The 15,025-nt window shown below is 38.5% G+C and overlaps 1 protein-coding gene across 1 annotated transcript in view; it reads left to right on the forward strand.

The window, feature by feature from the left end:
* LOC102300597 (stromal membrane-associated protein 1) overlaps positions 1-12,706 on the forward strand; it is a 38,448-nt gene extending 25,742 nt beyond the window's left edge. The window contains exons 2-4 of the mRNA XM_005949460.3: positions 4,251-4,384; positions 6,387-6,472; positions 12,420-12,706. Of these exons, the coding sequence (XP_005949522.2) occupies positions 4,251-4,384; positions 6,387-6,472; positions 12,420-12,606 (407 nt within the window). The 3' untranslated portion in view covers positions 12,607-12,706. The remainder of the gene's footprint in view (positions 1-4,250; positions 4,385-6,386; positions 6,473-12,419) is intronic.
* The last annotated feature ends 2,319 nt before the right edge of the window (positions 12,707-15,025 follow it).

Raw genomic sequence — 15,025 nt, forward strand, 5'->3', positions numbered from 1 at the left:
TCATTATTTGAAACTGAGGCTTCAGATTGTTCTGAAAAACAGGTTTCCAAATTTTTTTTAATCTGATTTTGCGCCGTCACAGACTGTGATTTTAATTATGTGATGGGCAGAGATGGGCAGTAACGCGTTAAAATAAATGCGTTACTGTAGTCTGATTACTTTTTCAAGTAACGAGTAAAGTAAGGGGTTACTATTGCAAAAAAGTAATTGGATTACTGTTACTTTCCCGTAAACCAACACTTTGTCAGAGTGTCTCATGACAATGACGTACGAGTTTTTGACGTTCGTGGCAGCAGCAGACGTGTGTAGGTCAACAATGGAAAACGGGGAGTGTGGGCGAGAGTACGACGCAGCATTTAAAGCTCGGAGGTACTGACATTACTTTTGAGTTTGATTCTGTAAAAAGTGACAAAAACATTAGCGTCTGCTGTACACTCTGCGTGGGAAGAAAATTCATTCTACAGCGAAAAATTCAACTTCAAATCTGAGCAAGCACCGAGCATGCTGCCACGGGAATGTGACATTCATAGAGGAACCCCCGGATCCCGCCTACTGACATGACCGCTGCGGCACCGGGCAAACCTCCACCGGCCTCTCTCCTGCTAAGCAGGTGAAAATAGATTAACCTCCTAAGACCTGAACTCTTCCACGGTATGCATTTTTAATTTCTCTTTGATATTTGGGCATATTGGGACCTGATGAATGTAAAAACAAAGAAATACCAAATTTTTGTTTCTAAGAAAAATGAGAGCTACATATGAGGATATTCATTTAAAGTTTTGATAGAACAGTAGCAGAATAATGTCCGCGTAAGTGGATATCAGGCCCTTGTAGAGCAAAGTTAAGTATTTTGGTCTAAATAACCCAAAATGTGATGTCAACATATGTGGATGCCAGGTCCTAGGAGGTTAAAGAGCGACAAGACTTAGTGCCGCTTAAGCTTTGATTTTATTTATTTTTTGCTGTGTTTTACTTGCATCTATTTGAAAGAGCGAGTGTAAACACAAAAAATTATTTTATATGCCGGAATATGCAGAAAATAGGTTTAAATGTTAAACACATTTCTTCAAGTCAAAGACTGTTGTACATAATTTCATTTTCACTTGATGCAATGTGCATAAACTTAAAAGATTAAAACTTATAAAACAAGTTTTAAAAAGACACTTTCTCATTTCATTCAATTTTATATGATTGATTATGCAGAAAAAATAGAGTTGGGCTTAAAGGTATTCAGGTTGTGTATCATGTTTTTTAAAAGTAACTAAGTAATAAAGTAACTAATTACTTTTGAAAATACAAGAATCAATCTTGGATACAAGAATAAAGTTACGTTGAAACCAAGCACACAGTTGTTTTTCTTGTGACATTACCAATAAGTTTGATGTGTCACATGGCCCTCTTCCTATTGGGAAAAAAAAAGAAAGAAAAAAAGTTGTATCCAAGATGGCCGACTTCTAAATGGCCACCATGGTCACCACCCATCTTGAGGACTTTGCCCCCTCACATATACTAATGTGCCACAAACAGGACTTTAATATCACCAACCATTCCCATGTTATTACGGTGTATCCATATAAATGGCCCACCCTGTAGTTCTATAGTTTTTATCGATAGTTGCTGCAAAATGGCTCCACAGTGGCCCCTAGAATATTTCAAAAGAGCAGTGCCTGTGCTTTGTTTCATCTATGGGTCTGAAATCATGGAGCTATAACCTAAATCCAACAGGAAGTCAGCCACTTTGAGTTGAAAGTGTAATTATGGGGTCATTTTCAGGCCATATAATTTAACGAACTCCTCCTTGGGACTTTATCAGATCCACATGGCCTACGGTGAGTGGATTCTAAAGGCCTCAGTCATCTTGAGAAGCGTTTGAGGTTTCACGAAACACCGCCGTCATGGCTGCACGTCAAGTTTCGATCATTCGCCGTGAAGAAGGAAACTGCTATAATTTTGACCCTGGAAAGGTTTTCAAAACCACTTTTCTAAACTCCAAGCTGCTTTCATTGTGTTAAACACTGTTTTCATGATTACCTTTCATAGTTTCAAGTAGGTTCTAAATTAAATTTAATAAATTTAATTAAAACTTTAATCACTAAATTGAAGTGAGAATGCATACAATAAAAATTCAAGAATTATTTATTTTTTTTGTCTTTAAAAGACAGACACTGACACAACCCTAAACGCCTAGGATGGTATCTTTCACTTTCAGATTAACTGCAGCCAGTCTATTGACACATACATTCACATTTAATTGGCTTTTATATGTAATAAACTGCATGGGCTCTAATCAAATGATATCCATAAATGAAAACCACAGGCCTTCATGCTTTTCCTTCAAGATTTAGGGATTCAGAATATTACTTCCTGCACCATTTTGATAAGAATGTCTTTAAAATGTCTCAGAATATTATAAATGGCATTTAGCACATTCTGAAAGCAAAATAAGGCTTTGATTCTTGGTGCTTTCTGCTGAAACCTGATGGTGTACTTTACACAACTACAACACTTTGTCAAAGAGTTTGTTCAAATTGTTTCTTGTGAGTTTGAATTTGTGTTGATTTGACTTTGTTAAAGCTGTTCATAACCTGCTGTTCTTTGTCCACTAGCAAACTTCTTCCAAAGCACGTCAATAATCACATAAACTATACTGGCAGAAATATTCACTCAACAATCCAAATCATTGAATTATGGTGTAGCATTCACTTCCATGGCTACAGGTCTATAAAACCAAGAACCTAGATATGCAGAATGCTTCCACAAACATTTGTGTTCAAGTGAAATGTTAATGCTTCAGCTTACCAAGATATTTTGGAAAATTTTATGCTCCCAACTTTGGGAAGATGTGTATATATAGATACAAACAGTGAGTTGATACCATATTAACTCCTATTGATCAGGGAAACAAAGTTCATATTCTTGTGAAAGTAGACAAATACTTTTGAAGTAGTGTAACTAACCACTACAAAAACCAGAATTTTAATTCAGTTGAATATTTTTTTTAAATATAGCGTCAAATCACAACAACATTTTGAAGGCACTTTATATTGTAAAGTAAATACAGTAATTCAGAGAAAACCTCATCAAACAGACAACCCTACCAAGCATTTGGCAACAGAGGGAAGGAAAAACTCCTTTTTAACAGGAAGAAACCTCCAGCAGAACTGGGCTAAGGGAGGGCCAGTTATTTTGTATCCACGGCTTGAAGTTGCCTCCCACCCCATCTCTAGGGCTGAAGAGAGGTACCTCATTTATCCTCAAGGTTATTCTTCCAAAGAACAAACCTCATGGCTTTTGGTGTTTTTTTTAGAACGTTGATTGACTGGTAAATGAAAGCTTTACCTTTGGGCTCGACACTCTTGTCACTCCAGTGGTGCGGTAAAGCACCAAGCTCCTCCTTCCCATCCTTCATATCTCTTGTTCTGTCACATCTTAAAAGTGTTCAACTTGATCCAGATCTGGCGCTACTAGGGAGGATGCTAAAGTCCACTAAGTCCACTGAACCTGTGTTTATTAAAGCAATTGGGCAGACCTTGTGACATTGTGTATTATCATGTAGACCTTATAAAAGGTTAAACTCTGGCAATAAAAATATGCACACAGTTAGTAAATAGACTCGGAGATGGTGCCAATTAAATCATGACTGATTCCTTTAAGTGGCTACCAAGACAATTCCTCACTTGATATAAGGCTGGTTAAGACCACTGGTCGATCCATTGTCCATTGTTGCTATATTCTGAGCCTAAAATTGGTAGCTTTATCTGACATTCATTTCAGAGTGATTATCCTTATCTGAAAATTCCAGGAGAGCAGTAGCTTAAAAACTGTTCAAACCAGTGGATAGCAGGTATTTAAGGGCAATGCTGGAGCCTAGAAAATCTAAAAAATAAATAATTTCACAGTATGTAGCAGCAGGTGCCAGGTACAGGTACCTTTTCATACTTGAAAGCATAGTTTTGTAGGATGGTGGTGGGGTAAAGAGCTTCAAAGAGAAGAGTACTCCTGGCTTGCTTTTTCATTTCACAGTTGTATTTCATTGATTCTTTACTTCCTGCTGTTCTTTCACTTCCACAGTTTTGAGTTTATTTGGGTTTTTGAGTTCCTTTGCAGTCTAAATTGTTGAAAATGATTGGGATCAACTCGCATGCAGCAGCAAGTCACTTAAACTAACAACACAGCAGGAGTTTTACAATAAAACTGCAACCGGAGTAATTCATAGTGGAAATATCCTCTTTTCTTCTTTTCCATTTCAGGGCCTCGGTGGGCGTCATGGAACCTCGGGGTGTTCATGTGTATCCGCTGTGCCGGCATCCACCGCAACCTGGGTGTCCACATCTCCAGAGTCAAATCTGTCAATTTGGATCAGTGGACACCTGAGCAGATCCAGGTATGCAAATGATGCTCCCCATACTAGTACTGCTCTTAAGGCTTCTTAATGCATTGATATAACTTGTACCCCGTAATCTGTTATTGTTTAATTCTTTTAATGATCTCTGCCACTTACAAACAAAAGCTCACTGTATTTCTTTATGTAGGTTTTAAATCTATGTAGTAAAGATCACAAATAATAGCAAAAACCATAAGACTCATTGTTTTCACTTGTTGCTCGTGTGCAGCGCCTGCATATGTATCTAGAATCACCTGTTCTGCTTTCAAGGATGATTTACATTTGAAATTAGAGCATTTGGAACAAGGCAAATGGTCAAAATAGTAAAAACAAGGAGGAGGAAAGATTTATTATTTAGGTTTTTGAGTCTTTTTTTTCTTTCTTCTCATTTTTCATTCAGGCAAAGGCAAGAAACCCACCTCCAAATTATATGAAACATGATCCTTATGATTTTTTTAATTACAGTTATTAAACAGTGATCTGGTTCATTTATGTTTCAAACATAAACAGGAGCTGCTGGTGCTTAATAGGGGTGGGAATAGAGAACTAGTTGGCAATAATACACCCTCAGTCTTTTCCTTTTATATGTACTGGCATGTTTCTTCTTTTTATACTTAAGCATGCTTAAGGTTGCTAAACACACCTGAGTTGCCTCCGAGCATTTCAGAGACAATATAACAGCTGTCTTTTAAAGTTTGTCAAAAATCAAGAACAGACGCAATAAAGTATGGGCTCTATCAGAAAAATTAATAATAACATTTAAAATGAATAATGTCTTGCCAACATGCATCACTAAGGCCTAATGCAGCGTTCTGTTTTCATAGTGGATTCTACAGTCCTCATATAGTGTCCAAGCTCACTGACATTCTCATTTCTTTCTGTACACACATTTGCTGCGTGTTTAAAAACCTTTAATTGTTTTGTTTTTTATATTTTATTGTGAATAATCCATTTTTCATAAACAACTATTATCCTTCTGGGCAAAGGACATTAAAGATGGCAGGAAAGGAGGAATGGAGACCGCAGAGAAGGTGGTGAAGAAGGAGGTTGGTGTGAGAGTGGAGGATGCTCGGAGGCAGATAATCTGCTGTGGCGACCCCTGAAGAGAGCAGCAAAAAGAAAAAGATGTATTATACTATTGTTGTATTTAGAGCTGGCTGAGCCAAAAAAAGAAGAAATAAACGGCCCTAAGACATGTTGGCATGAGCAAATGCAAAGAACCCAGATAGTACCCCCCAAAAAAGTGCATTTTAAGGGTTACCTTGATAGGTGAAGTTATGCATATACTGCAAGGTCACTCTGTATGCACTGACACAGCCTCAGAAATCCACTGTTTAGTATGCATTCAGTGTTTTTACACACACACACACGCAGCCATGTGCAGTACATGCACAGCAGCATGTGTGCAAATGCACATGCAGAGGGAATACAGAGAGCCTAATGCTAATTTGTAAGTGCGGAGCTGTGTTTTGTGGATAACTAGCATGTCACATTGATTTTATTTCACACTCTGTGTTTGTGTGTGTCTGTGTACATCTGTGAAGCTCACACAGCAGTACTCGCTTGGTGTGTAGCAGGGGAAAGGTGTGCGCCTGTGCGTTTCTCCCGTGCTGTGCCGATCCATCAGCTGAGTGCGAGTGGAACGGGGCTCAGTCTGAATGTTAATCACTGTTTTCAATGACTAATTAATTCTGGATGGCTGATTATTCCGACTCCGTCTCCTCCACTTCTCCTATCATCACCCCATTCATCACCCTCCTCTTAATTTAGCCCTGACACATACGGCCAGTGTGTCTTTCACTTGGCATGTGCGTGTTTGTGTGCGAGTGGGAAGGAATCTGCAGCAAATTGAGTTGAATGCAAATGTGAAGTATGAAAGAACTCGCTGTGTGTGTTTGACAAGGTCTTAAATGTGTTTTACCGACTGCCTTTTCTGTATTAATGACACAGTTCTTCCGTCTTTTTCTCTCTCGGCTCTTTTTCCTTCCTCCCCTCCTCGTAGAGTATGGTGGACATGGGCAACACCAGGGCCAGACAGCTGTATGAAGCCCACCTACCGGAGAACTTCAGGCGACCACAGACGGACCAGTATCCTCCTCCTGCTGTCTCCCTCACTCTTTATTTATTAGTCTCAGCCTCTATTGTCGTAAAAACAGATGCACTGGAATAAAGCATCGCTCTCACTGAACACTTTAATCACTGCTTTCATATTAAAACTGCCAACTTCAGTACACACAGATATAAAAGCCTCTGTTTCGCCACACATGTCGGGATATCTACATGCAAATATAAAAGCTCCTGTCATCATGTAGCTACATATAAACTCTAAATGTCACCATAAATAAGTAGTTTATGCATTATACCACCATACAGGTCAAAGGTTTGGACATATCGCATTATATCAAGCACAAAACTTTAAATATTTCAGTCTTTGGTTTCATAACTGCTTTGTAAACTCTCCATTCATCAGCCAGCTTCATGAAGTCATCACCTGGAGCTCTTCCAGCAGTCTCAAAGGAGTTCCCATATATGCCGAGCACTTGTTGGCTGCTTTTCCTTCACTCTGCGCTTCCACTCATCACAAAACCGGATTTGAGGTGATGGGGCAAGTGACCTGACGCAACACTCCATCACTCGGCTTCTTTATCAAATGGGCCTTTAAAGAACCTGTGGGGCTGTGTTCAGGCTGCACAGTGGAGACACTGGGCCATTAGGTCTCAAATCAACACAAGTCTTCTGCCCTCCAATATGCATAAAACTTTATGGTATAACGTTTGAATATATAATGGTTGCCGGGAAATTTTAGCTTCATATATCAAATCGTTTTAAAGAAATATTTTTTTGGAAGGTGGTCCATCAAACCACTTTGAGCCTTTTTTTTTTCGCACGTTAAAATCTATGACAGTGTTTACACATTAAATTTTTCCCTGGCCTTTCTTATAGTCAGAATCTGTAATCTGTAAAAATGTTTGAGTATTGGTTTGTTTAAAATTTGGAGCTGGACTCGGCTTTTTCATATTTTAACCAGCCGATACTCATTTTTTGATGTATGTGAGATGCAGAAAAAAACAACTGGATTTGAATTGAAAATGCAGAATTTACAGCACATTTTAATTTGCAGGTTTTTTTTTACTGTACAGTAAATTCCTTATGTCCCAATAAGGAATTTTTTTAAAAAAAAAAGTGGTTTTAAAATTAGTAAGTAATTGACTGTGCCAGTTACCTGTTCAATTTATTTTTACTACAAATCCCTAAAATGTTTAAATATATTGTAAGTGATTTTATTTTTTTGCGTTTCTGCAAATACTGATAAATAATCAAAAGTCAGAAAGCTTTACAGCAACAAGATAAAGATGCAGAGTCCTTTTTCATTATGACGTTACAATCTCAAATCGAACTCATAGTGGTTATCAGGCTTGAGCTTCAGCTGCACACACATCGCCACACATCATTTCCACACAGAGGCTTGCCACTTCTGCATCTTTCCGCACATTTAACCGGGACATATCGAGCAGTTTGTGTTTATACGCAGAGCTGTAACAGCGCTTTCCAGCTTGCCCTTTTCCAAGATACAAGACAAGACAGCTGTGTGGTTAACACACCAGCATATGTTCATATTTCCACCAGCAGACCAAAATAAATAATCTCCCTGTTTGAAATGTTCCTCTAATACCCTATCTTGTATCTGGCAGGCCCATTTGTGCGGGTGGTCATCATTCTTCACTCTTTTGAAGTCCATTAGTTGCTCTGACAGCATCGCCGCTGGCTGAAAGCAGCAGATAACAGACCCAGGATTAGAGGAGCTCGCGCCTGAATGTGGCTGTTTCTGTGTGTACTCTGTTTATACTCACGCAGCTTCTCAGCCCTGCTGTTTACTGTGCTTATGTATGTAAATGACGAAATGGACTTTGAGTCCTGTCTCTGTATTTTGTGTGTGTGTGAGTTTGAATGCATTAATATTCATAGATGCAGGCGTGTTTTACACAAGTATGGACTAAAATGGGATTTGAGATTAATGTTGTCTTAGAAAATGTTTTAAATACTGTTTTAAATAAAAATACCAGTAATGCAGCAGCACTTTATCAAGTTAGTCACATTTGAACATGTGCTTTTACTTTAAATGTTTTAAGCTTAGACCAGCTTTTTTGTTAGTTATCAATGTGGAAAAAAAACTGAATTATATGAAACTAACAGGTGCATCAAATGTGTAATTTGTGGTGATTTTTGTAGTATTAGGTTTTGAAATTGAAAATAGAAATTGAAACAGCATGTGGGTAGCGCAGATGAGGTCTTTCTGTTGATACTTGGTAAAATAGTCCCCAGTATTACAGTGTTATAAATATGAAATGAGTTTAATTGTGACCCAGACTTTGATTTTATGTCAAAGAACAGCAATTGCCCTTATGTCAGAATCCCTGCCCCCTATGGTGTGTTTTATCGGTCTTTCATGAGATTTGTGGTCACGTGTGCCTAACCACCGTGTCACCAGGCCACACATTTATCCACTACAGCCGTGGGTGCCATGGTTGGTATCTCAGTGCAGCATCCTAGTTCTGCTCTGCTGTTTCTAGTCAACAGTAATAAATAAGCAGTGTGTTTGAGACGCAGCCACAGCAGGCCTCCTCTTCCAGCCTATCTAGCAGCTCCACTCGTGTGGGTGGTCATCATTTTTCAATCTTCTAAAGTCTTTTACTTGATCCGACAGAAGCGTCACTGCTGAAATAGGCAGATAAGAACGTCAGGATTTGCGGCACAGCAGCACGCAGTTGTGTTGGTTTGTGTGTTTAGGGAAAGATGGAGTGAGAGAGTGGGGTTGATTGTTTGTGTATCCTCACTTATCTCACTGTCGTGTGCGTGTTTTTCCTTTGACATTGTTGGGGTTCTTAGTGTAAATGTGCTCTCCTATTACCTCAGTTGTTCGTGTGCCCCCCTTTTTATCTGGGAAAAGTTTGCTGATCCATCAAATGGAGTGAACATTATAAGTCATGTCACTCGCAGCGTGTGGCAAAGAATCAAAATCCATGTCTAGACCGAGCGTCTTTTATTAAACTTCCTGGTGATCATGAAATGGAGAGACGAGCATCGCACACTTGGAAATCAGACATGTTAATAGTTTGTTTTTGTTTTCTTTTACATCATTTTTTTGCCCTTTTCTAAAGAGAAACATTATAACTATGCCCAAAAGTGATACATTCTAGCAAATTGGAAAAGTGGAAGAAAATGGATGGATGGCTAAATTGTATATACATTTAAATACTGTATGTGTTTCAAACGTAATATTCAGTACTGTGCAAAAGTCTCAAGTCAACCCTTAATTCTTTTTATAGTTTGCTTCTAATGAGCTGACCTTTTAAGGTGGTGTTGAGGCATCTTTTTCAGGCTGTTTTTTTCCCCCACTCATTTTCAGTCCAGTCCGTGTACCTGACCATGTTCAAATAAACGTTTTTTTGTTAGTTTGTTTGTTAAGCCACTTAAAAGTGACCTGTTAATCATTCGAGCATAAAACTGGATGAACCACTGTTGTATCTACACAGAACAGACAACCTGGCAGAGAACCGGTTTTACATGTCTGTCACCAAAATGCAAAATTTGTTCCCATTTCTTTGGCTGATTTTATGAAAACTGTTAAAGACAACATTTAATATAAACAGAGGAAATCAGGAGAGAGACCAACAGCTGTCTGATTCATTCAGGTGTCCGACTCCAATTAACTGAAATCCTCTGCAGTATTACGCTGTCTATTATTCTCCTGACATACAGCCTTCTGTTCATGGCCCAAACGTTTAGCTGCCGATTGTCAGCAAAGGAGACTTTTCAAATCTCTTAGCCCAAACCTTGTGTTCCTGCCCCAGAAGTGGTTAAAGACTTGTCATCTGAGGCCACTACTAGAAAGCCTTCTTGACGTAACTTTTACTGATTTGGAATCTTGTGTTCTTTATTTAGAAAACACTTTTTTGATGAATTTGCTTCCCTTCAGCTCTCAGTCAACAAATGTTCAGGCATCGATCTTCTAATGGTGCGCTCACTTTAGATCTGCCTCATCGTGTTTACGATACAATTGATCCAGTTTCTGCCGGGCCCTTTTACAAACACTCAGTCTAATCAGGATTTAAAGCTGACAAAGCCCCTCTTCACTCTTTCTGACACTTTCACTTAGTTGTGATGCTGTAATTTCTCATCAGGTTACTTGCTGAGCAAATTTCTGCTGCAGACTTTAGCGAACGCATCAAACAGGTGAGCAGTGCAGTAAATATGAAATCCTTTGATTTACATCAACAATCCTCTGATAGATTGATTAAATCAAGCAATTGCATAATTGTTTTTACCTTTACACAAAGTGTTCAACATAGTTACTGCTGCTAATCTCCCAATGTGATGTCAGATTTAGGGATAATGGTCAATATAAAAGTGATCAGTATTATTATTCTGACGCTTCTGTTACCTGGCCTCTCATCTCACATATTTCTAAGGGGCAAAAGTGTACAAACCTTTGGTTTCAATGTAAGTTGTAGCAAAAACTGCAGCTAGTGTTTCTGCTAATAAAATCCTCTGTACAGAACACCTTGAACTCTTTTCTTGAGGTGATGATTTTGAGTGGAATCTTCCAGAACATTAACTTTAGTCTTTTTTTTTACCTTTTTTGCATGACTCCCTTTCTCTTAAGAGTCACCTCACAGATATGCGTCTCGCTGTTTTCCTTTAGAACTTGCTGATATAGTTAAAAAATTAACTGTTCCTTCCCCGATGACTAGCTGTCCCTGCACGAATACAGCACACAGGTTGAATCTGTTATACTTCTGTCGCCTCTGAGTTTTATAACATAGATAAGGTTCTTATGCTGCAATGAACTGTTTTCTGTAACTCTAACGATTGTCGAATGAATCAAAAAGTTGTGTTTTGGTCAAAAAACCTTCTAACAGCCTCCTTGTGATTTTTACTGTCTTGTTGTTTCGTGTTATCCCAATGGTGGTCCCATGAGCATTGTACAGCTTGACTTTTACTTGCTCTTAGAGGGAGCAGGTCTTGCTTGTAGCTTAGTTTTGTACACTTTAGAGATGGTTCTGTGTCCCGGCATACCCAGTGTGCCCAGGTCAGTTGTTGCTTAACCTTCAGATTGTTGTAGAAATGTTTTTGTAGCATCATGAGCAACATCAGCTCTTTTTCTGAAGCCAATGTAGCCTCGTTTCTTCAGGCAAAGAGTCTTTCTGAAATATATGTTGTGAAGACCAGATTTAAGAGATTGCTGTTCAACAAGTAAAGTACAGCTGATCATCATCCCACTAATTGAAAACAGCAGAAATAATTACATCTTATTATCGATTGCTCATCACTGAGGTTGACATTTTCCCAGTACATAAATTCTGTCAAATATTTCATTTTAATTTATCAAACAGGATTCTGTTTTTCTTTTAGCACATTGGGATGATCCGAATGTAGAAAATCTAAACGTTTCCTCCATCACTGAAACGTTGAATCTTGTGCTTCTGACAAATATAGACATAATTGTCTGTAGCATGCATTGGCACTGGCATCAGTACTGATGCTAGTCTATGTTAAGAGTTTTTTTTTTTAATTGCTCACTCCTACAATCATCCACTTAACGTTCGTCACCACACATTATCTACATCTCTAATCTCAGTGTATTCAAGTTGACGACTATTCCACAGAATACATATCATAAAGCTTGTGAGTGCATGTTGTGAAAGTTTTTCTAGAAGCAAGTTTAACCAACTATCTTGAAATATCCTTGGATCCTTATTTTGGGGGATTATTAAATATTATTTAACAAAATCTCAGTTTCAGTAGTGATGATGATTTAAAAAAACAAAAACAAGGATTGAAAAGGCTTTTTCTTCTCCTGCAAGTTTTACTACTACTCCCACCTTTGCTGTGCAGAATTCCCGTGTACATTCGGTGCATGCTGTTTCTCTATGATGCGTCTCGTGTGGTGTGTGTGTGTGTGTGTGTGTGTGTGTAAGTATTGTCCACTTGGATACCTTTGTGCACGGCTTCAGTCCTTAACCCCGACCTTCAGAGCCGTGGAAGTCTTTATCCGGGACAAGTATGAGAGGAAAAAGTACTACAACAAAGAGGCTTCGGCCACAGCTCAAGTGAGTATCAACAACACTGTTTGTGTTTTACAGTTTGTGAGTGTATGTTATTGTTGTGGTTCCATGCAGCGCTGCCACGGTTGGAGGCGATTTCATGTAACCTCAGTGTGAGTGGTTGCTTGGTGGCTCTTTGATTGATGTGCTTAAGACAGAAAGCAACATAAATGTAAAATGACGGCTTTTCTGTCCCTTGAGCTTTGCTTTTTTTTGGGAAACCTACCTTTTTCCCCTCTTTAATAATAAATAAAAATAAAAAAAAGCTTTAACAGTAGCAAACACTGCATGCCAAAGTTTTCTTTAATCATGAAATAGGATTTTTTTTTTTCCATCCCTTTCCTTTTCCTGAGAAACCAATGATTTCTGAAAGGCTGAAACCTGCAACAAATAGTGTTTGGCAGCTGCCGTGTTTAAAGTTAAAATGTGTTACTCATCATGTTTGGCATCTCTTCCTCGCACAAAACTTGTGAGTGCCTTCCAGTAGGAACTTTTCATGCCAGAACCTCAGTTTCTTTCAGTGCACTTATCTTTCACTCAGCCTGAAAAATTAGTTGGTTTTTTTACTTTTTTTTATTAAACTGCCACTGACCTTTTGTGCACTTTAATCTGTTGTAAAAAGGATGTTTGCTAGGCAAAAAATCTTTTTCAACCCAAACAATAGTCTTGCTGGATCCAATACAAAGAGTTGCTGAACACAGTTGGAGAATAACCTTTCAAAAACACTGTTATCTTCTCATACAGGTCTTTATCAGTAAGTAGATAACTGTGTTTATGTGTGTGTGTGTGTGTGTGTGTGTGTCAGTGTCACGACTGAAGCTCTGTGTGGGTGAAGGGAGAAAAAGGACATGATGGTGTAGGTGTGTTTGTGGGCGGATGAGTGCACATATCCTTGTCTTGTTTCCACAGAGATATCAGAGGTGCGTGCATCTCTGCATGTTTCAGTGAGTGGGCTGTTTCTGTACTGTGAGTTACTCCGTGAAGGGCGGTGTGAAACTCCACAGAAATTGGTGTGATGCAGTCAGACTGTGTGTCTGTGTTCACATATGTATCACCTTGTATACTCCCAAAAAAAGGAGAGAACTGGCAGTTGTTATTATCCATAAACAACAACAGCACAAAATGTCTACATGCTTTCTGCAAAGTTACGAATTGTTAGGCTAACTTGTAACTAGCCATCTTTAGCAATTTAGCAACAGAAATAATCTCATAATTTTTGGACAGATTTGAATTAGCTAGTTAATGCTAGCTTACATGTCATGGTTTAGTGAAACACTAAAATTGGACTTTTCTTAACATCAATGCTTTTCATAGGCTCATGTTTTATGTTAGAATCTGACCAAAGTTGGATTTTAAGCAGAAATACCTGCCAAATTGTCAAAGTGTGCTAGAGTTTATTTTAAAGTTTCAAATGGTGGTGTCATAATGTATTACCTTTGATATACTGTATTTAACACACTGGGTAACTTTCATCGCTCTGCCTTTTCAAAGGCTATCCTCCTCCTGATGTATTTTGGTACTGAAGTAAGTATAATCTCAAATAACTTTAATTTCACTGGCTATTCAAAACAGCCATAGAGCATGATGCTACCACTACCATGCTCGACAGTGGATATAGTGTTCTTAGGTTTGAAAACACACAATGAGTTGTATGTTTGTTTGAACTGATGATTTTGGAATCTGCAGTTGCTCAAAGAGACCCTCCCACCTTGTGTAAATCTACAATTCTCCTTCTTAGATTCTCACTGAGATCCTTGGAGTTTGCCATTGTTCTGAGTATTGGTCAGTTAAATTAGTGCTGTCAAACAAATCCTGTCTATGTCGGCAAAGAGAAATGCCCGTTTGTTGTCAGTTACAATTACTAACAAGAAGCTAATAATCAGTTTCCTTGTCAAGTTAAAGACATTGTAGAACCCTCAGCACCACTTATTCAAAGATCTAAGTCAGTGTATGTTTTTATTTGACCTTTGTGGATTAGAGAAAATCCAGTTCAAACTGTACAATCAATCTGCACTGAAAAAGAAATCATCAACAGCTCCATGACAATTTGTGCTGGTAGGTGTATGCATGTAAACTTTGGACCACAACTGAATACTGTATATAATCTATATTCAATACTGATGCCCATTTGGGTAACGCAAAGACATTAGATACTTTTCAAACTTCAGCAACTTCCACCAGCGTGCTATGTATGAGGTGTTTGTGTCGATATTCTGTGTTTGGTTGTCTTCAGCGGTGTTGCTTTGCATTATGGCCAAATATCTACACTTTAGTCTCCTCTGTCCAAAGGATCAGGTTTATTGGGTTGTAAACAAACCAAATGAGTATATGTTGTTGTTTTTTTAGGTTTGGCTTGGAGTTGTGCGGGAAGAGTGTTGAAAGAATTTGGTCCAAGTGTTGTATCACTTCTGAAGGTTTCCTGCACTATTCTCACACTGGCACAGACATTACGTGCACTTTGTAGTAGAGAGCTCAGAAGGTTAAACTACCTGATCCAATGAACGACTTTAAAACTTTAGATCAGATTAAATCTGAC

The sequence above is a fragment of the Haplochromis burtoni genome, unplaced genomic scaffold (genome assembly GCF_018398535.1).
Source record: "Haplochromis burtoni strain Fernald_Lab_line unplaced genomic scaffold, NCSU_Asbu1 Contig_656, whole genome shotgun sequence".
NCBI classification, from domain to species: Eukaryota; Metazoa; Chordata; class Actinopteri; order Cichliformes; family Cichlidae; genus Haplochromis; species Haplochromis burtoni.